Source organism: Lissotriton vulgaris, chromosome 8, assembly GCF_964263255.1.
Source record: "Lissotriton vulgaris chromosome 8, aLisVul1.2, whole genome shotgun sequence".
Taxonomy (NCBI): domain Eukaryota; kingdom Metazoa; phylum Chordata; class Amphibia; order Caudata; family Salamandridae; genus Lissotriton; species Lissotriton vulgaris.
Window position 1 is genome coordinate 1368735811 of NC_141696.1, and position 23737 is coordinate 1368759547.

Here is a 23737-nt window from a genome sequence, read left to right on the forward strand (position 1 = left end):
ATTAAACCCTTCTGTAGTGGTAAAAATGAACCCTGTGTATTGTTTTTTTACTTGAAGATTCTTGCATGCCTGAATGAGATAGTAGGAATGTCTTTTTCCACTGGTGAACCTGGTGTGCTTATCTTTGTGAAGTTTCAGTGTGTTGCTGTTTCATCAGAATCTCCGTAATTTGGTGGCAAGTCATTATATACACAAAAAGCGCATGTGCCCTAGAGGCCTAACTTTTTGGGGGCCTACCACCCTTACTTCGTGAGGCAGTCCTCAATCATAGATGGTTCTCAGTATCGGCCCGGTTATTGTGGTGTCTGTACAATCTCTCATGGGTGTCATGCGTCATCATTGGTCATCCTGAGCTCGCCAAAGAATTCTCTAGTGGCAGTCGGACCCTTTCTCAAATTTTATTTGTGGTGGAGGAGGGATGATTAAAAAAGTAAAGGGACAGAGGAGCGAATTAGGTACTCTTGTCCATTCTAGGTCGACATGTTTCAGCCATGTGTGGCCATGGGTGGCCCTCAAGGGATCCGTGATTTTCTTCAGTACAGATAAGGAACCCTAAATGTCCCTATATTATTCCCTATTGCCTAGAATACACACACACACACACTCATGCTGGAGTATACAATACCAGAATCCCACTTTTTGGTTAGGTTCATTCATAGGAATTTCTGTGTCTGTTTATACGTCCCTAATTTTGGAGGTTAGTTTCCTTATGGGGGGTATCTTTTAACAGTCACACGTTCGTCAAAGATTGCCCCCTGCACAGGTACCTAGTTGTGGCTCCGTTCTCCTCCAAGCAGTCAAGTTATTATAAGCAACTTATTTTTATGTTGTAGTAAATTGCAGGGTATTGAACTCTTGATGTGTCATGGTAAGATCACATGTGCGGATGAGGAAGTAGTTTATTTTACGATGTCCTTTCAGCTGATTTAATGCCCCAGCACACACTATTTGTAAAGCTAGAATTTGGTGCTGATGATTTTAGGACAATTTTGGGTCACACTCTTGTGTCATAGTCTCGGGCACAGCACACTGTCTTTCTGCCTTCCTGAGTTGATCATTTTCCTAAGTACTCAGTCACAATAGATTTCCTTCCAAAGGGACTCAAAGGTTGAGTCCACCAGAAAGTGGTCTACATAAATTTGCTAAATGAGTTGCTGATCAGCAGTGTGCTGTGCTCTGCTGAGAGTGACATCTAACCAAAGTAGTACGGCTGTGTTGGAACCTAACCCCAATAATCACCTGATCCCCAATATTTTAGCAACCCCAACTTTTAACCAATATAATTTGGCTTCAGAATCTCCAGTTGATCTAGCAGTTATAGACGACACTTCTCATCAGAAAAATGTGATTTAGCAGAGTTTAACAGAATTAAATATTAGACATATAAAGGTCTGAGGTCTGAACAAAAATAGAGCAAAAAGGGTATTTATTAAAGAATTGTAAAAAATGCGATGAAGAGGAAAAATGCATGGCTTGTCATGAAGGCCCAATTACAGAAGTACAGATAAATACAAAATCGTAAAACTTTATAATCCCTGGTAAAGCATAATTTAAGCAAAAATTCGAAGTATCAAACTCACAAAGAGCATTGACAGCATGAAAAGTGGCCTGCGAGGAAAATGGTAAAACGAATCCCATGCAAGACTGAATCCTCAAGGGTTTTTAGACAAATGGCACAAGCTATTATTAGAACACTAGCAGCCCGTCCCGACGTTGACCGGGTATGAATTGCTGCCGGCCAGTAGTATATTGTTTTGTAGGATTTCGTTTTGGTAGCATTTCTTATCTGTGACAGGCCTGTGAACCGCTCTGATTCACAGTGCATTGCTGATGCACTTAAGAGTGCGCGTTCAGTAGTGTGTGAACTCAAGTTTCCTTACTTTATTTTTCCTTGCAATATTATAAAGCGCGATCTCGACAACATGGCATGAGCACAATTTACGTTACAGAAGATCACATTCATTTGTGGTAGGCACGGGGAGACAAAGCGATTTGCCTGGAATCACAGGATGTTGAGCTGATGCCGAGATTCGAACGTAGCTCCCGGGCTCTTAAGTTCGCAATTCTAGAACTTGTGGCAGGAGGTGTGTCTAAAAGTGTATGTCGGTGCTGGCCATCAATGAGAGAGACCTGTGCATTTTTCAAATGGGTGGTGAAAAAATATGAGTTTGTTGCTGGAGATGTGGGCCGCCGTGCCACCAATGTACTTACCGGGGGATGGTAAACACCCATTATTCCGTAACTTTCTTTCCGCATACCATCACTCCGCATACTTTCATTACGAAAGTACCATGACTCCGCAATGCCATTAAAACGCAGGGCATTACATTTGATATGCTTTTACCACGCATACATTTACAACGAAATTCGTTGTAAATGCATGAATGGTAAAAGCATATTTTTTTAAATGTTTGGATAAGGTAAGTATGGGTATAGGGGTATATGTTTTGGGGTACTGAGGTATATGTTTTGGGGTGTTTGGGTATTTTAAGGGTTCAGATATAGTTTTGGGTTATGGGGTACCAGGGTAGTTTCAGGGTTTAGGGATAGGTATGGGTTTTGTGGTACAGGGGTATTTTTAGGGTTCAGGGCTAGGTTTGGGTTTTGGGGTATAGGGATATTTTTAGGGTTCAGGGGTAGGTTTGGGTTTTGGGGTCAGGGGTATTTTAAGTGTTCAGGGCTAGGTTTGGGGTTTTGGGGTACAGGGGTATTTTTTGGGTTCAGGGCTAGGTTTGGGGTTTGGGGTACAGGGGTATTTTAGGGTTCAGGGGTATGTTTGGGTTTTGGGGTACAGGGTTATTTTTAGGGTTCAGGGCTAGGTTTGGGTTTTGGGGTACAGGGGTATTTTTAGGGTTCAGGGCTAGGTTTGGGTTTTGAGGTACAGGGGTATTTATAGGGTTCAGGGCTAGGTTTGGGTTTTGAGGTACAGGGGTATTTATAGGGTTCAGGGCTAGGTTTGGGTTTTGGGTTACAAGGGTAATTTTAGGGTTTAGGGATAGGTTTGGGTTATGGGGTACAGGGTATATTTATAGGGCTAAGATGGGTTAGTGGGTTAGTGGTTAAGGGTGCTGGGGTATTTTAAGGAGTAAGGGTGGGTTATGATTATGCGGTGCAGGGGTATTTAAAGGGAGCAGGGTGGGATTAGCACACGATATGAGACATGGCATGAAGGGCGGATCGTACCACACGCCCCCAGCGTTTGTCACGCCCCCAGCACACGCCCACAGCACAATGCAGACACGCCCACAAGGGACTACTTTGCTGGCACGGTTCTTTTACCTTTTAAATGTATATGGTGGGCGTCTGCATAGCCTATGTCCTTCTGCTGCAACTGCCCTTTCCAACGCTGTATTGGGTGTTGTGATTGGCGCTGTGGTTCCTGAGATTACCCGCCTCAAAGGTTTGGGCTCTCTCTTTATTATATTAGTTTGGATTGGAATGTTGAGAGCTCCATTGAAAACAATGGAGTGCTCCGGGCTTATAATGGCTGGTATAAGCCTGGAGCTCCAACATTCCAATGTTTCTTTGTTCACAGCTCTGGCTTGAACAAAGGATTTAGGGAGCCTGAGGGGATTCCAATCCCCTTGTGCTCTCTGAAGCCTTTGTTTTATTTGTTAGAACATTCTGCCCTCTAGTGGCAGAATGTTCTAATAGCCTTATAGCCCTTCATAGCTGGGCTACACCGTCTGTTAAAGTCCCTCTCCCTTGTTAAAGGCGCCTTTAATAGCCGGTATAGCCCGCTATGGTGGGCTTTAAGGCTATAATAGATTCTGCAAATCCAGCATGGTATCAAAAACAACAACAATATAATTAAAAACTATGCAATTATTTAGCACTAACCCATTTCTTAAGATAAGAGTAAGTTTCCACTTGCTTTCTTCAACAGCTTCCCCTGAAGACGTATAATACAAATGAAACAGTTTTTAAACAATGACTTATAGAACTGGCACCATCACGTCTTCAGCGGACCTTCCAGCAGAAGTACTTAAAAATTATACTATTGATAGATCATTGAAGTGTCATTCACAATACAAGCTTTCTAACAATGTTTTATATCACTAATACATTGACATCATTCACTTAATGCTCCACTAATACAAGGGGAGGGATAGCTTTTTAGCGGGACACTGATTGGGATGGTGAATTAACAGGGGAAATTGAATCGAAAACTAGAAATTGCATCAATTTGAAAAATAATGGCGTATTACAAGAAAATGTGGCATAACATTATTTACTCTTTTAAGTGACCTAGGTAGATCCTTTCCAGTGCAACCTCATTAGTTTATCTGTTACAACTTAATTATTCAAAAATCATTTTCACACAATATTTCAACATTTTGCATATTTTGAAAATGCTATAACATCTTTTAGGTGACGGCCCACACCGTGCAGTGACCGTACTATGGACAGATGGCCACAGATGATATAGACATGGGGTACAGCCTTTTTACCTTCAGCGCAATAAAGCAGGATGACTAATAGGCCTCTGTAGTAAATAGACGCCTGGAACCCCTAGTTCCTCTTTCGAATCTGAGAGTCTTTGTAAGTAGCGTGGATGAGATGCAAATGAGGGGATGCGGTACACCGTGCTGTGGGTTCCTCAGAGCATGTGAGGCCCTAAGAATGTGGGTTGCTGGGATTTGACAGCTTGGGCAGAGAAATAGCATTCTCCTGGTTGTGCTGCATGTTCCTGTAATTCAGACCTTTCTTCCCTTCCCTTCTACTGGCCATTGTAGCAAGAGTGTTGTATGCCTGGTTCTGATTCACAGCATTCTCCATAGTACCAGTTGGGACAGAAGAGCCTGTGGCTTTAAAGGATGATTCAGTTTTAAAAAAACACCTGTGGCAAATGGCAATGCCACAGCATCACTAAAAGTAGACATACTGGGTTCTCATCTCCAGCCCTTATGACCAGCTCTACTAGAAGGGGGCTGATGCTCTGCAACAGATACCCAATTGGCTGAAGGAAAGTGAGTTGAGACTAAGAACTGAATCTAACCTCCTCCAGTTCAGGAAGGCTCTAAAAACCCTTCTCTTTCCGTGATGCTTACCCCTTCCGCTGCCGTACCCTCCAGAATTCAGGTTCAAGTGCTGGGATGCTCAAGGGTTACTACGCGCTCTACAAAAACCTTAAATAAATAAATAAATAAATAAATCCACTTGCCATGGTGATACTATGGGATATCTGCTATCACCATCTGAAATAGACATTAGGAGCATAATGGCATGTTTTTAAGACACCAAATTTTAAGTAAGATGTGCTTGAATCAAATTATATTGACGCAACAAAAAGTTCACGACATGTATCACTACAGTTATGTTTTAATTTTCAAGCCATACCATGCTTCACCTTTGCTTTAAGTGGAATCTGTGCCACGCTAGAGAGGATGTACCAGGTACAGGAAGATTGGTTGCATCTCATCACTAGTTGGTACCAGACTTTAATGATAGTGGGGAAGGCGGAGGTACATTGACATTTGTGCTGATGTGCATATTTTGAGAATCAATACCAGAAGTGTGGAGTGCTTTTGAAACCTGTGATCAATGCTAATTCTCAGTTAGACCAAGCATGATGGTTAAAGACAACAAGTGCTCTCACCTACATCCACCACCAGAACTGAGAGATAAGAAGAGCTCAATACATCATCATGGGTGAACAGCATTTGTAGCATAGCTTGCCTGAGGTGTCCTTCCATCAACCCACACCCTGAAATGTACATGCTGCTGTTGTGTGCTGACTTTCAAGTGTTGATCTATTTTCTTGTAAGGCAGGGAAGAAACGTAATTTGACTGCATTATTCAAGGCTGAAAAGTGAGTAAAGATATACACTTTTATAGAGTCAATTACTGCCTGTGATCAATAACTTTATTGTGCCTCATTTGCATATAATCTCTACACCATGGCACCCTTCAAGCTTATCACCGTCAAATGTCATTGCGTAAGAAATGCCAGAAGCGGACCTTCTTCATGGTGGCAAGAGACAGAAAGAATTTATAACTGAAGGACAGATGGAAAAATACATGGTATTTGAAGTAGAATATTAGCACAGGGTATATGTAAATGAAGTTAGTTAATGATCACAAGACAAGCAGATCAAAATCTTATAATACATGAAGCATTCAGCTGTTGTGTGCATTTAAGAAATGCTACTTTTAAAAACTCCTCAGCACTTTGGTGCTTCAGTAGGAGCTGGGCACAGCAGGTTCCATATAGATACTCCTTCTGCTGCCAGATGTAGTAGTATGTTGGGAAATAGGCAATTCTTGTTACAAGGCGTAGCTGTGTACCATTGTGATTCTTAGTCCCTAGCGAACATGCTTGACAATCTAAACTCTGCAATATACTTCTGAAATTGAAATCTTAGTATTGAAGATTTTAGATGAAAAAGGACATCTCGAGAACTTTTTTAAAGAATGTTTCTTCAAAAAAATGCACAACTTATAAGGCTAACAAGTGAAAATAAATAACCCTAAAAACAAAATGCATAAGTTTTCTTTGATCCACAATCTCAGGAGAACATTAATGCACTTCACAGATCCCATATAACACCTGACATGCATCAGTGTTTGTTATTTGTAAGTTCCATTGTTTGTTAACATTATTCACCGACACATAAGATATCTCACCACTATAGAGTATCAGCTTTACCACAAGCTGAAAGCACACAAATTCGTCCCAGTAAAATTTCTAGTTATCTTTCGTAGCTGCATTGTGTTACTGAAAGTTCAAGCTCAAGCAGGTGTATAAATATTCGGCCTGGGCAGTAAATTCCGTTCCGTTCCACGGAGAACGCAAAATTGCCCAAAAGTCTGCGTTCCGCGACTGCGAATTTTTTTGCTTCTTCGCGTTCTCAAATGCGTGTTTGCGAGATATTTTCCCCGAGCACGCAAACAGCGATTGCGAACAGTAAAAAAGCATCGCGAACAAGCAATACCGCGTGTTCACGGAATTTCTGCTTGTTCGCAGAGATTTTCTACCATTTCACGGAGATTTTCGTAACGCGATTACGCAAATTCCGCCCACCCCTAATAAATAAACAAAACAATCACAGTTGTTTTGAGGGAATACACTTTTTTGTGGAGGTACACATCTTCTGCCATAGTCAAAACATCTACTCCTGGCTCCCAACATGTGGACCACATAATGGCTTGTTTTATTAATGTTTTGTACCACGATTTAAAAGGGTAAAACTCTCATCATGCTAGTGAAAATTTGTTCTTCGTAAGTAGTCTCTCCAAAGATGCATTTCCCTTGTAACCATTAATATGTTCATTTTCAATAGGCCACAAAGTCTCTTTGATCACCGACAGAAGAAAATACATTGATGGCACATGTGTTTCTAGTACAAATAGTGAATTGTCATGAATCCAGAAAATAGGTAGAACCTAGGTTTGGAACTTAAAATTGACTTGCTTAGTGATCTTTTTAATTACGTTTGCGGATGTGTGCTTTAGTTGCAATATTTACCACGAGAATGTCTTTAATCATATTGAATGCACTTGCTTTCATCTAAAGGTTTGTTTATATTTGTCTTTTTAGCTCAAATCGGCCCACCTACAGCTGTGCATTTAAATTCCGATGGCGGCTTGATAGATATCAACATTTCTGCACCAGGAAGTTTAAAAAGACCAATATTTGATCCAGCAGACTTCATGTATAAGTTGGTCATATGGAGAAATGATTCCAATGAAGAGGTAAAGTGGAGTTCTTGCACTTGAATGTCAGCACATCATTTACATAGTAATTTAAGATCTGTCAACTGTTTTGGTAGCACCTACTTAATTGTCTCTCAGAAAGGTGTTTTTAATATTTGTGCTGTTCCTTGACATAGTAGAATGAAGCTTATTTTTGATATGCATGAGAGGAGTGTGGCAATTTATATACCAGTTCTGCAAAGTTAATGGAGCTGATAATTTGAGATGTAGCTGAGGCCTCTAACATTTTGTCTGACATCCAGTAGGGTTGAATACATTTATTTTGGTATTTGTCATATTCTTGAACACAGATTTACAACATTGATCATACCACAATAAAAAATGCCCCCTCATTGCTGTGCACTGACATTAGCATAGGACAAGATGACCTATTAAATCCAGTATCATCTAAATCCGTTTAGGGTAAATATGCATGCAATATACTGCCAAAAGCTCCTAGCCTCTCAGTGGCCTTTCTCCTTCTCAACCACCCGTCCCCATTCCACCTCACTCCTGCCCACACAGGTGTCTTAACAAATGTACCTGTACCATACCAGTGCTATCTTATATGACCTTTACGGTGGCCTCACATCAGGCGGTTCAAGCAACTCAGCGAGCATTGCCACCTATGAATGCATATCATCTGTAAACTTTCTCTGCAGGTTTTCCAAATATTACTTTTTTCTGCTCCAATCCACTCTGCCATATCTCTCAGCCAGTCATCCAGCAGTGGCGGGCCAGAGGAGATCTATCAGATTGCTTGCCTTCGTTTAGTAAACACCAACCCCAGAATATGAATTTCTGACTACTTTTTCTTTTTTTTCTCGTAGCGGGACCACACCAAGCATTGCAACCCATGGCCCCATTTAGCCTAGTAAGCACTGTCTCCCAGTAATCAGTTGCAGGACACCCCAGACCATGTGTAGAAAATTAGCTCCGGGCATTAAACCACGGGGACAGGAGGACGACCCCTCTAGGTGAATAGCATGTAGCGATCTTTGCAGATAAAATCTCCTGGTGCACAACATTCTACGTATTAATTAGAATCTAGCGTGAGTGGAGGTCCCCGTCATCCCCTCGTGTATAGGCCCTCATTTTGTATATATTAGATTGTCTTCCAGGGACTCATGCCAACTACCCTGCATCTTCAGGGTGTGCGACAGAGAGTTCTCCCAATGGGCACTGTAAACGTGAGAAATCAACTTTCTTCCATTAGCCATATTAAGCAAAGTAACTAGTGTCTGTGATTCTGGAGATACCTCTGGCAATATTGGCCAAATTCCCCTCTCTGTAGCTGAAATCTTAGTGAATTGCAAGAACTGCCTGTAGGAAGGTGGCTACCTGACTATGGTTACCCCAGATTTTTTGCCTTGTGTTTAGCTGGTTTTCGACTTAGTTGGCCTGGGTCCCTGCTAATCAGGGCTCCAGGCTATCTGCTCTCTCTGTAAAATGTATTCCATGTACCCTAGGTGCATAACTAAATTGGCTTAGGTCACCTTGTCAGCCCCTGTACAGAGCACTATAGGTGCCCAGGGCATAGGTGCATCCAAGGCCTACCAGGGGCTGCAGCATATCTTTTGCCACCCCTGGCTGGCTATCCAAAATTGACACAACTGGCTGATCACTCAGCTGGGGCAAGGTGGTGCAATCACCCCTTGCTTAGATATAGTATGCCTATATCTAAACCTAACTGGACACATATATACCTATAAGTCACTCCTATGGCAGGCCTTAACAATCCTGGAGGAAGATTGCATGGTTTTATGTGAGATGGGGTCTAGCATCAGCTGAGCCTGTCTGCAGCTGTCGGGACCAATTCCCTTAGCTGTTCCGGGATAATGCCATACCATATACTATTAAGTGCATTGTAATCCATTGCGGTTATATGTTAACTTTGGTTTGGCTTTATCAAAACATGTCGTGTAAGGTGTCATACGATTTGGAATACTATCCCCTCGACAGTCCTGTCGACGGGGATAGCATTCCACCCCTCTAGAGGGAGAAGACATGTTACTTTGCTAAAACGCAGTTGATTTTAAAAGAGCATCAGCATCACAAAATGGACGCTTCTACCACAGACACAAGTCGACCTCCAGCTGCTGACCGAAACTCAGCCGAGGAGACCTGGACAAAGGCTTTCCTGTCGCGGGGAGGTGTCACACCACCCCAGACATGAGATAGTGGATTGTAGCAGGGAGGTTTGAAAGAAACCGGACAGTGCCTGGGGAGCACAAGGCTTCCCCTTGCATAATCCGGTCAAACCGGTTCTGGGGCACACCAGCCCCAGTCCCAGCGCGACCCTGGACAAAGGGAAAGGGGTGTAACCACCCCCTTCCTGGGTCCCACCCATAGGAGGGACCTAGCAGGTAATCCAGCCCACCAGATTGGTATAAGAGTGGGAGCAATGCCCAAGCATTCAGATTATACTGACTGAAACTTATGAAACGAAACTCTGGACCCTTCGACATCCTACTTGACGTAGAAGACTGAAGAATCTCCCTTGTGGTCAAGGAGTGACCACCCTGTGCAAACAGGCACCATCCAGCACCTCAACTTTTGCTTTGTTGCAGTTCCCGCCGGTACTCGAGCAACAGAGTTCGACAAGACCCAGCGTTCCTGCCTTCTAACAGCCCGATCCACAGTCCCTGCAAAGCTCAGACCCGTGGAGGTGACCAGAAGCGTGGGGCCGGCCATCTTGGAAAGACCACGAGGCGCTGACTGCGCCGCTCCTGAGGCATCCTCGAAGCTGTGCATTGGGGTTTGAGAAGCCCCCGCCCTGAGCCACTGCTGCACCGAAGCTCACCCCTCTACACTCACCGAGTGCTGCGTGGGGCCCTTCTGCAACTTTTGGCTCAACGCGTTGGTCCGGTCACTTGCCCGTTGGCTTGTGGCCCCAGAACTGACGAACCTTTGAATTTACACCACCAGTCCGGTTGCTCTGGACTGGCCCTCACTCCCCTGAAAAGGAGTACCCTCTCTGACTTTGCTAGTCCGAGAAAGAAGCGATCTTCCAGTCCTGCGTGGATTGCTCTTGCCAAGGGTTGTTTGCTCCAATCCGGAAGCCGACACCGCCGACAGCGAGAGCCTTCGTGGGACAGCTCGTGATCCACTCCTGGACATCCTCGGTGCCCCAGAGTCCACGTGGCAGCGGAGAGAAGCTTCTCGACAACCACCTGATTGCGCCTGACATTGCCTGGTTCCTTCCTGGTTCCACCCTGGTTACTGCTGAGTGACCCAGACTCTGTCTCCTCTGCTTTCAGGTACTCTACAACTTCGATCCACCCTTGGATCACACCGGACACTTCTCCTTCCCGACGCCTGCAGCATCTTCATCTTCAGGCACCATCGACCTGCGTGACGAAACCCGACACTACTTGGCACCTGTGCACCCGCTTCCTGTGGGTGAGGTAACTCAGCAACGCCGTGTTCCCACACTGGTACACACCTCTAGTGTATGTGTCTAAAGTTTTGTCCTTCTAGGTCAGTCGGAAGGTTTCTAAAACCGTAACTTTGTAACTTTTACGCACTATTGACTTTGCATTGGTGCATGCGTGTGCTTTAAGCGCTGCACCCGAGTCCCGTGGGCTTTTCCCGACTTCGGCATTGCTAGTCCCGATTGGTCCCAGCGATTCCCTAGGCCCTAGGCCTAACCACTGTTCGATTGGTATCTCTTATACCACTTTTTAGGTTTTGCTTGGCGAAAAGATGCGCTCTGCGCATCTTTTTCGCGCAGGCGAAAACCTAATGAGTACTGTAGTGGAGTTTGGAACGGCCCCCGTCATTTATTGGCTAGCTCCATAAATGGAGCCTAGCCATTGGACGATGGGCCTGTCCGTCAATGCCGGACCAGATTCGGGGGCGTTCCCGAGATTTTTTGGCTTTTGGCGACGTCACGCGACGTCAGCCAAAAGCCGGGAACGCCCCCGAATCTGGTCCGGCATTGCCGGCACCTGATTTTCGAGTATTTCGTTCCCTCTGTGTAGTCATGCGGCGGTGGGCGGGGTTATTTCGGCGGTGGGCGGAGTTTCGTTTTTCGACCACGGCCGCCGGAGGAAGCCCTGGTGAGTGCGTGTTAAATCTTGCCTTCCCGCCCCCTCCTCCACCTCCCCGTGTGTCCGTTCCGCCCCCCTCCCCGTGTGAAAGTGATTTGTTTCTGGAGCTAGGCTCGGGTCCATTCCCGCCCCCCTCCCGCTTCCCGCCCCCCCCTCCCGCTCGGAAGTGCGTGTGCAGTTGCTCATCTTGCCTTCCTGCCCCCTCCTCCCCCTCCCCGTGTGTCCGTTCCGCCCCCCTCCCCGTGTGAAAGGGATTTGTTTCTGGAGCTCGGCTCGGGTCCATTCCCGCCCCCCTCCCGCTTCCCGCCCCCCCCTGTCCTGTGCCCGTTCCCGCCACCCTCCCTCCCTGTGCTCGCGGTGCTTGTTATATCCATGAAAGACGTGCCTGCAGTAGCTTCACTAGCGTCTTACTATCCAATTGTACGAGTTTCTGGGTTGATTGACGGCAACACACTGGGCCACCGTGCTGTGACTCCCCCTCCTCGGACTTCCGAGGCAGAGAGATGCAGGTAAGTGCGAATCGATTCTTTTTATGTTTGGTGCATGCGTGTATATTTGAATTTTTGGGAAGGAGTGTTGTGAATGATGTGTGTGTGTGCACGTGTGTAAATGTATGGGTGTGAATGAGTGTATGTGTGCGTGTGTGTCCCGTCCACCCTCCTCTCTGCTAAAACACTCCCTGGTCCCTGATCTAAATACTGGCTAGGGAGTGTAGTAGGGAAGACTGTTGCCCTAGGCTGTTGTAGAATCCTAATTGGACCTGAAAGCAAGCGGTGTGCTTGACACTTCAAGGCACTAGTCCATAGCTGCACGCCTTCGAGCGGAATTCAGGACGGCGCCTGTCTATTGGGATAGGAATTTACATGAATAATTCTCTGTCTCACTGACTCCGCCTCTCATCATTCACTACACACCTGCTTACAAGCTGCAGCGACTCAGCCTCTCATCATTCACTACACACCTGCTTACAAGCTGCAGCGACTCAGCCTCTCATCATTCACTACACACAACGCACAACTTGCACTACGCTCAGCGGTGCGTGTTTGCTGCTTTAATGAAGTTAGTAACGTATGATTTGTGTTGTGCGCACAACTGTTTATTTCACACATCGCTCCCCGCGCTAAAGTGTTGCTGCTTTCTTAGCAACACTTTTTTTGTTATTTGGTTTAGAATAATGCCAGCGGTGTAACTCCCACGCACGTTTATCGATTTTATCATGTTATTTGACATTTCTTTCCTCTGAATTGTTAATTGTGTTGTGTACTTTCTGTGCTGCTGTATGCGGACGTTTGGCCGGACAAACAGCACACTTGCCGTGTCTGTGTTGTCCTTATGCCTCTTGTGCGGCACGCGCTGATGCCCTTCCAACTTTGAATGAGAGAGCATCTCTGGCACTTAACAGTAGGAAACGGGAAGTATGGTACAGGACGTGGCGTTGTGGCCCGAGCTATCGCCGCGGGAGCCAGGATCGAATTAGAGGGGGGGGGGGAGTGACCTTGTGTTATGTAACTTATGCTCTCCGATACCTGCGGGTCGAGCTCGCGCTATGTGCCTTCTCTGCTGCATGCCATCGCTGAACACTCGTTGCCCTCTCTGCCATTTCTATTCACAAACTGCCCCCGTTCATACACTGCCTCTCTTCTGGGCCCCATCTGAAGACTTAATGCTGTCTCCACTCGCAACCACTTCTGCTCACACACTGCCCTCACAGCTCCCTGTCCCTTCTCCTCACACACTACCCCTTCTCCTGTGCTCCTTTTTGTCTCTGATCAATCACTGCCCTCGCAGCTTCTTGACCCTTTAGTTCACACACTGCCCTGCCCCTCGCTTCCTTAGCTCCAGGCTATATTTCAAAAACATTAAAACCAGCATGGCATTTAGATGTGGGAAAAGTATTTTCCATTCATAAATATCACACCATTATTCAGCTAGGGTGACAGATTTTCCAATGTTGTGAATATTAGTTATAGCCTAGGTTTGGATAATTTTAGCATGACCTACCTACCCCCCACAAATAGACGAATACTTGCAAACATGTAGGCTTGTATATTTTTAGATTTCTTCAGCATGTGGGCTTGCACACAGTGCATTAACACAGGGTTACTCTAGTGAGAGATACAGGTGACTTTCTTGGGTGAATGGAAGACGCTTGTCTCTAACAGAGGCGTAGGTGAAGCGCTTTTCCCTGGGGAACCATATTCTTTCTATGGAAAAAGAACAATTGTTACATTTACAATTTCACATGATATTCTCTTGTTTTCCACCTCCTGGAAAGTCTGCACGAGTGAGTTGTGCAGGTTTGAGCTTTAAAGAAATCTATGATGGATTTTATGGAGCAATTTACGGAATTTGTGGTGGGAGAAATAATCCACTAATTTGCCATATGGGTGAAAGCTGACCATTTTCCAAATCACTGACATGCAAAGCAAAATTACGGTATAAAAAATGCATAAATTGACTGCAAGTAAACCTTGAGAAGCAGGCAGAATTCAGGTGTTTTGGGCAGCTCATGTATTTTATTGTGAGTCTTCCTGGCAGCAGGATCATGGAGACTCACGCAAACAGCACATCTTTTACAAACTGCCCACAGAATAGGCACTTGTTTGCAGTCTCAGACCTTAATTTGTACCTATGGCAGGCATACAAATATCAGCACGGTGTGATCCGGAAAAAATGTCTGGCCTTAACCACTTTTCCTATTCTTTGTATAGTGTCAATAAATATTGCTGTGCTCCTGCCCTTGCTGTTCATGCTTTGCCTGTTACTGAAGCTCGTTGAAACATTTTCAGTATACTAAAGTCAAATGCCTGATGGGAATGAAATAATGTACTCCAGTGAAACTGATGGACAAGGTTTTAATTTAGTATTACATGTGGCTCAAGCAGTAACCAAATTGGTAATGGAGTGGACCATTTTGTAACATTTAAAAACCGAGCAACACAATGATTGTATGGCACAGGTGACTACTTAAGGTATTGATTGCTGTACTTTTCGGTCCACATTTACAATGTTAAAAACACAAGTTCCGCAATACGAAATGCTGCTACATGAAAAGCCAGCACTGCCTGAAGGCAGGGAATCTCACAATAGGCCATGTGATAACTTTGTTAAAAGTATTAAAAACAAGTTTCAGTTTGTGACTTTAGGCCTTTATTCTTGAAAGCAATCAATTATCGAAGTGGGAAACCGGCATAGATTAAAATTCTAGTGTAAGTCTTGATAAAACATTACTTCCTAATGCACTGAGACCCTCTTGGGTTCTGACTAATGTTATATAGCGCATCCTGCAACTCCCACCGCTCATGTACTTACGCTGCAGAGAAGCAGCAACTGACCGACTCCGAGCAGAATACAGCAATCATGTATGAAGTTTTGTTCCTTAGCAGTTCCCAAGCCTTTAATGTGCTTTCAACTGCTGCAAAGTGGAGCTAATCAGCTGAAATATTGATTGGGCCCCACAGAAGTTGGTGCCCATGTTCAGGGCATGCACACATTTATCTTTACACATGACCAGGTGACTCCGGGCCTTTATTGGGGTTACTTGAATGGGTGTATTTCTATGCAGTTCTTGTTTTGGGCTGCTGTATAACCACCATGTGTTTCTGTTCTGTATACTGCTGGAGTATGCTGTTCTGTTTGCGAGGGTTTACCTTCTCTGAGTGAGTTCTGATGTACATACTGTAGTTCTTCATACGGACTTTATCTTTGTAAACCGCTTGAACCCACTCTTATGTTTTAGCATTTGCGCTTTTGGCATAGCAAGCTGTTTGGTATACCTTATTTGCTGTTTTGTCGTTGATTTCTCCCTGCTCTGTGTCACTTTTTTCTTCTTTACACAGCAGACTGCTAAATGTCATCGTACGACGACATTGTAGATCTTGTGTGAATGGTAATAGATTTTACTGCATATTTGTGGCTTGGTGAGCAGTAGAGGAGCACCAAGCTTCGGTGCTTTGAGCATAAAAAAAATCATTACTAGAACACCATGGTTTGTAGTAGTATGAGTGGAGGAAGTGTTTGCGTTCATGCTTTTGTACATGTATGCACACGTTAGTGACGCCATGAGTTGTGGTGCCAGGGTATGTACCTGTGGAGTTACATGTTCAGTCTGGGCATCCACTTTTTTGTTTTGACGTAGCAATTATATTTATTCCCCATGTTTACATGCTTTTTACTAAACTCATTTTCCTGCAAACCCAGCAAGCCTGTCTGTGAACACCCTCAATAAGACAGTGGTAGTACTCTTCGGAAAGGACTCTCCACTCTGTCCCCAGCCTGCTTATCTGAACTTGGACCCATCCCGTGCTGCTAGGCCAGGAACCTGGGAATCATTGTAGTCAACAAACCAATGTCCAGTCACCTGATTACCTCTTCCTACTTCCACAAGACTTCCCTCAACACCCTTATCCAAATCTTCAGATGCTTTCCTTCTACACCCAGGCACCCAACCAGATTACCATCCAGGCGCTCAACAGCAATCTAGTCTAAAGAAACACGCTGTATGTCAGATGCTCCACCCAGCTGACCAAACTGCTCCAGATCATTCAGAATGCAGCAGCCAGGCTCACTCAACCACACTCCACTCGCCTCAATGACCTCAGCTGGCTTTCCATGCACACTAGTGCACTGTTCAAATTACACACACATATAAAGCACTGCATAATCTAGACTCCTCTTACCTGAATAGCCACAGCAGCTTCCACACCGCCTCTAATCACATCTGCTCAGACAACCTTCTACTTGTTGCTGTCTCGCATCCGACGAGCTAGAATCGGCGGTCCGCCCTTCTGGTACCTGGCTCCTAAAGCCTGGAACAAACTCCCACCTTCATATTAGGGCTGCTAGCTCAGTCCTTGAATTCAGGAAGAAACTGAAAACATGAATCTTCACGTAGGCCCTGTTAGACCTGGCACCATTGGCCTGGGTCTTCCTTCCGTTTTTGTTGTTGCCCCATGTATTTTTGCTGGTATTAGATGCTTTGGGCACTGTGCCACTGCTATTCAGTGCCACAGTGAAAGTGCTCCCTATTGTAAGTTGATGTACTAATCGGTGGTTCCATGTTTGGCTATTTGGTTTACTTGTAAGACCCCAGTCTAGTGCGCTGAGTGCCCAGGGTGTGTAAATCTAAATGCTGCTGGTGGGCTTGCAGCACTGGTTGTGCCACCCACGGAAGCAGCCTTGTAAAATGTGTCTGAGGTCTGCCATTGCAGAGCCTTCGTGCAGGCTGGTACTGTCATGCTGACTGGGCAAGTGCACCCACTTGCCAGTCCCTAAACCTTCCCTTTTCTTCATATCAGTCACCCATATGGTAGGCCCAAGGGCAGGGTGCATTGTAAGTATAAGGTAGGACAAGCCCTGATGTGTGTGGCATGTCCTAATAGTAAATTGCAGCCATTTTCGCTTTTAGGTTTCGCCTGTCGAAAGCTGCGCACTGCGCAGCTTTTCGCGCAGGCGAAATCTTATGTGTGCGTTGTCCTGCCCCTCTGTTCCATTGGCTAGCTCCATAAATGGAGGCTAGCCATTGGAACAGAGATATGTCCGTCAATGCCGGAGCAGATTCGTGGGCGTTCCCGAGAATTTTAGGCTTTTGCCCACGTCATGCGGCTGTGGGCGTGTTTTTTTTATTTTTTGAAGCTTTGTTTTCGCCATTTCGGAAGTGTCCTTTGCAGGGGTGGGTTGCGTGATGTCCCGCTGTCCGTTCCCGCCCCCCTCCCGCTGTCCGTGAGCCCATTCCCGCCCCCCCCCTCCCGCTGTCCGTTCCCACCGTCTTCACTTTATTGCTGTCGCACGTATTTATTTATTAACATGGCGGTTATTAGTATATGTAAAAGGCTAACACAGGTACACGCAAATCTGCTCTCGATTCGTTTTAGGCTCTGTAAAGAACGTCAGCCCGGATTTGTACAGGATCAACAATTCTTTGTAGTTTCAATGCCCCCTCCCTTCTCAGCCGGGACAAGCCCCTGCCCTCGGAGCACACTGTGTTCACGTTGTTGTGCGGCGTCCAAAGGGGCACTGAACCGCTGGTAACTGGCAGTGCTGGGGTGTATTAAACACACAAACCCTTGGTTACAGGACATAAGGATTATTATAGTGTGAGTGCAGAGTGCAGAATGCGCCGAGTGCAGATTGTGAAGTTGTGAGTGTGCAGAGTAGTGAGTGCGCAGAGTGCAGAATGCGCCGAGTGCAGATTGTGAAGTTGTGAGTGTGCAGAGTAGTGAGTGCGCAGAGTGCAGAATGCGCCGAGTGCAGGTTGTGAGTGTGCAGAGTAGTGAGTGCGCAGAGTGCAGAATGCGCTGAGTGCAGATTGTGAAGTTGTGAGTGCGCAGAGTAGTGAGTGTTTTTCGACCACGGCCGCCGGAGGAAGCCCTGGTGAGTGCGTGTTAAATCTTGCCTTCCCGCCCCCTCCTCCACCTCCCCGTGTGTCCGTTCCGCCCCCCTCCCCGTGTGAAAGTGATTTGTTTCTGGAGCTAGGCTCGGGTCCATTCCCGCCCCCCTCCCGCTTCCCGCCCCCCCCTCCCGCTCGGAAGTGCGTGTGCAGTTGCTCATCTTGCCTTCCTGCCCCCTCCTCCCCCTCCCCGTGTGTCCGTTCCGCCCCCCTCCCCGTGTGAAAGGGATTTGTTTCTGGAGCTCGGCTCGGGTCCATTCCCGCCCCCCTCCCGCTTCCCGCCCCCCCCTGTCCTGTGCCCGTTCCCGCCACCCTCCCTCCCTGTGCTCGCGGTGCTTGTTATATCCATGAAAGACGTGCCTGCAGTAGCTTCACTAGCGTCTTACTATCCAATTGTACGAGTTTCTGGGTTGATTGACGGCAACACACTGGGCCACCGTGCTGTGACTCCCCCTCCTCGGACTTCCGAGGCAGAGAGATGCAGGTAAGTGCGAATCGATTCTTTTTATGTTTGGTGCATGCGTGTATATTTGAATTTTTGGGAAGGAGTGTTGTGAATGATGTGTGTGTGTGCACGTGTGTAAATGTATGGGTGTGAATGAGTGTATGTGTGCGTGTGTGTCCCGTCCACCCTCCTCTCTGCTAAAACACTCCCTGGTCCCTGATCTAAATACTGGCTAGGGAGTGTAGTAGGGAAGACTGTTGCCCTAGGCTGTTGTAGAATCCTAATTGGACCTGAAAGCAAGCGGTGTGCTTGACACTTCAAGGCACTAGTCCATAGCTGCACGCCTTCGAGCGGAATTCAGGACGGCGCCTGTCTATTGGGATAGGAATTTACATGAATAATTCTCTGTCTCACTGACTCCGCCTCTCATCATTCACTACACACCTGCTTACAAGCTGCAGCGACTCAGCCTCTCATCATTCACTACACACCTGCTTACAAGCTGCAGCGACTCAGCCTCTCATCATTCACTACACACAACGCACAACTTGCACTACGCTCAGCGGTGCGTGTTTGCTGCTTTAATGAAGTTAGTAACGTATGATTTGTGTTGTGCGCACAACTGTTTATTTCACACATCGCTCCCCGCGCTAAAGTGTTGCTGCTTTCTTAGCAACACTTTTTTTGTTATTTGGTTTAGAATAATGCCAGCGGTGTAACTCCCACGCACGTTTATCGATTTTATCATGTTATTTGACATTTCTTTCCTCTGAATTGTTAATTGTGTTGTGTACTTTCTGTGCTGCTGTATGCGGACGTTTGGCCGGACAAACAGCACACTTGCCGTGTCTGTGTTGTCCTTATGCCTCTTGTGCGGCACGCGCTGATGCCCTTCCAACTTTGAATGAGAGAGCATCTCTGGCACTTAACAGTAGGAAACGGGAAGTATGGTACAGGACGTGGCGTTGTGGCCCGAGCTATCGCCGCGGGAGCCAGGATCGAATTAGAGGGGGGGGGGGGGAGTGACCTTGTGTTATGTAACTTATGCTCTCCGATACCTGCGGGTCGAGCTCGCGCTATGTGCCTTCTCTGCTGCATGCCATCGCTGAACACTCGTTGCCCTCTCTGCCATTTCTATTCACAAACTGCCCCCGTTCATACACTGCCTCTCTTCTGGGCCCCATCTGAAGACTTAATGCTGTCTCCACTCGCAACCACTTCTGCTCACACACTGCCCTCACAGCTCCCTGTCCCTTCTCCTCACACACTACCCCTTCTCCTGTGCTCCTTTTTGTCTCTGATCAATCACTGCCCTCGCAGCTTCTTGACCCTTTAGTTCACACACTGCCCTGCCCCTCGCTTCCTTAGCTCCAGGCTATATTTCAAAAACATTAAAACCAGCATGGCATTTAGATGTGGGAAAAGTATTTTCCATTCATAAATATCACACCATTATTCAGCTAGGGTGACAGATTTTCCAATGTTGTGAATATTAGTTATAGCCTAGGTTTGGATAATTTTAGCATGACCTACCTACCCCCCACAAATAGACGAATACTTGCAAACATGTAGGCTTGTATATTTTTAGATTTCTTCAGCATGTGGGCTTGCACACAGTGCATTAACACAGGGTTACTCTAGTGAGAGATACAGGTGACTTTCTTGGGTGAATGGAAGACGCTTGTCTCTAACAGAGGCGTAGGTGAAGCGCTTTTCCCTGGGGAACCATATTCTTTCTATGGAAAAAGAACAATTGTTACATTTACAATTTCACATGATATTCTCTTGTTTTCCACCTCCTGGAAAGTCTGCACGAGTGAGTTGTGCAGGTTTGAGCTTTAAAGAAATCTATGATGGATTTTATGGAGCAATTTACGGAATTTGTGGTGGGAGAAATAATCCACTAATTTGCCATATGGGTGAAAGCTGACCATTTTCCAAATCACTGACATGCAAAGCAAAATTACGGTATAAAAAATGCATAAATTGACTGCAAGTAAACCTTGAGAAGCAGGCAGAATTCAGGTGTTTTGGGCAGCTCATGTATTTTATTGTGAGTCTTCCTGGCAGCAGGATCATGGAGACTCACGCAAACAGCACATCTTTTACAAACTGCCCACAGAATAGGCACTTGTTTGCAGTCTCAGACCTTAATTTGTACCTATGGCAGGCATACAAATATCAGCACGGTGTGATCCGGAAAAAATGTCTGGCCTTAACCACTTTTCCTATTCTTTGTATAGTGTCAATAAATATTGCTGTGCTCCTGCCCTTGCTGTTCATGCTTTGCCTGTTACTGAAGCTCGTTGAAACATTTTCAGTATACTAAAGTCAAATGCCTGATGGGAATGAAATAATGTACTCCAGTGAAACTGATGGACAAGGTTTTAATTTAGTATTACATGTGGCTCAAGCAGTAACCAAATTGGTAATGGAGTGGACCATTTTGTAACATTTAAAAACCGAGCAACACAATGATTGTATGGCACAGGTGACTACTTAAGGTATTGATTGCTGTACTTTTCGGTCCACATTTACAATGTTAAAAACACAAGTTCCGCAATACGAAATGCTGCTACATGAAAAGCCAGCACTGCCTGAAGGCAGGGAATCTCACAATAGGCCATGTGATAACTTTGTTAAAAGTATTAAAAACAAGTTTCAGTTTGTGACTTTAGGCCTTTATTCTTGAAAGCAATCAATTATCGAAGTGGGAAACCGGCATAGATTAAAATTCTAGTGTAAGTCTTGATAAAACATTACTTCCTAATGCACTGAGACCCTCTTGGGTTCTGACTAATGTTATATAGCGCATCCTGCAACTCCCACCGCTCATGTACTTACGCTGCAGAGAAGCAGCAACTGACCGACTCCGAGCAGAATACAGCAATCATGTATGAAGTTTTGTTCCTTAGCAGTTCCCAAGCCTTTAATGTGCTTTCAACTGCTGCAAAGTGGAGCTAATCAGCTGAAATATTGATTGGGCCCCACAGAAGTTGGTGCCCATGTTCAGGGCATGCACACATTTATCTTTACATATGACCAGGTGACTCCGGGCCTTTATTGGGGTTACTTGAATGGGTGTATTTCTATGCAGTTCTTGTTTTGGGCTGCTGTATAACCACCATGTGTTTCTGTTCTGTATACTGCTGGAGTATGCTGTTCTGTTTGCGAGGGTTTACCTTCTCTGAGTGAGTTCTGATGTACATACTGTAGTTCTTCATACGGACTTTATCTTTGTAAACCGCTTGAACCCACTCTTATGTTTTAGCATTTGCGCTTTTGGCATAGCAAGCTGTTTGGTATACCTTATTTGCTGTTTTGTCGTTGATTTCTCCCTGCTCTGTGTCACTTTTTTCTTCTTTACACAGCAGACTGCTAAATGTCATCGTACGACGACATTGTAGATCTTGTGTGAATGGTAATAGATTTTACTGCATATTTGTGGCTTGGTGAGCAGTAGAGGAGCACCAAGCTTCGGTGCTTTGAGCATAAAAAAAATCATTACTAGAACACCATGGTTTGTAGTAGTATGAGTGGAGGAAGTGTTTGCGTTCATGCTTTTGTACATGTATGCACACGTTAGTGACGCCATGAGTTGTGGTGCCAGGGTATGTACCTGTGGAGTTACATGTTCAGTCTGGGCATCCACTTTTTTGTTTTGACGTAGCAATTATATTTATTCCCCATGTTTACATGCTTTTTACTAAACTCATTTTCCTGCAAACCCAGCAAGCCTGTCTGTGAACACCCTCAATAAGACAGTGGTAGTACTCTTCGGAAAGGACTCTCCACTCTGTCCCCAGCCTGCTTATCTGAACTTGGACCCATCCCGTGCTGCTAGGCCAGGAACCTGGGAATCATTGTAGTCAACAAACCAATGTCCAGTCACCTGATTACCTCTTCCTACTTCCACAAGACTTCCCTCAACACCCTTATCCAAATCTTCAGATGCTTTCCTTCTACACCCAGGCACCCAACCAGATTACCATCCAGGCGCTCAACAGCAATCTAGTCTAAAGAAACACGCTGTATGTCAGATGCTCCACCCAGCTGACCAAACTGCTCCAGATCATTCAGAATGCAGCAGCCAGGCTCACTCAACCACACTCCACTCGCCTCAATGACCTCAGCTGGCTTTCCATGCACACTAGTGCACTGTTCAAATTACACACACATATAAAGCACTGCATAATCTAGACTCCTCTTACCTGAATAGCCACAGCAGCTTCCACACCGCCTCTAATCACATCTGCTCAGACAACCTTCTACTTGTTGCTGTCTCGCATCCGACGAGCTAGAATCGGCGGTCCGCCCTTCTGGTACCTGGCTCCTAAAGCCTGGAACAAACTCCCACCTTCATATTAGGGCTGCTAGCTCAGTCCTTGAATTCAGGAAGAAACTGAAAACATGAATCTTCACGTAGGCCCTGTTAGACCTGGCACCATTGGCCTGGGTCTTCCTTCCGTTTTTGTTGTTGCCCCATGTATTTTTGCTGGTATTAGATGCTTTGGGCACTGTGCCACTGCTATTCAGTGCCACAGTGAAAGTGCTCCCTATTGTAAGTTGATGTACTAATCGGTGGTTCCATGTTTGGCTATTTGGTTTACTTGTAAGACCCCAGTCTAGTGCGCTGAGTGCCCAGGGTGTGTAAATCTAAATGCTGCTGGTGGGCTTGCAGCACTGGTTGTGCCACCCACGGAAGCAGCCTTGTAAAATGTGTCTGAGGTCTGCCATTGCAGAGCCTTCGTGCAGGCTGGTACTGTCATGCTGACTGGGCAAGTGCACCCACTTGCCAGTCCCTAAACCTTCCCTTTTCTTCATATCAGTCACCCATATGGTAGGCCCAAGGGCAGGGTGCATTGTAAGTATAAGGTAGGACAAGCCCTGATGTGTGTGGCATGTCCTAATAGTAAATTGCAGCCATTTTCGCTTTTAGGTTTCGCCTGTCGAAAGCTGCGCACTGCGCAGCTTTTCGCGCAGGCGAAATCTTATGTGTGCGTTGTCCTGCCCCTCTGTTCCATTGGCTAGCTCCATAAATGGAGGCTAGCCATTGGAACAGAGATATGTCCGTCAATGCCGGAGCAGATTCGTGGGCGTTCCCGAGAATTTTAGGCTTTTGCCCACGTCATGCGGCTGTGGGCGTGTTTTTTTTAT

The 23737-nt window shown here is 45.7% G+C and overlaps 1 protein-coding gene across 2 annotated transcripts in view; it reads left to right on the plus strand.

Annotated features, from left to right (window-relative positions):
• Nucleotides 1-23737, plus strand: part of IFNAR1 (interferon alpha and beta receptor subunit 1) — a 245957-nt gene that overhangs the window by 87609 nt on the left and 134611 nt on the right. For both annotated transcript variants that reach the window (XM_086935324.1, XM_086935325.1), the window contains exon 4: nt 7541-7695. In XM_086935324.1, coding sequence (XP_086791450.1) covers nt 7541-7695 — 155 coding nt within the window. The remainder of the gene's footprint in view (nt 1-7540; nt 7696-23737) is intronic.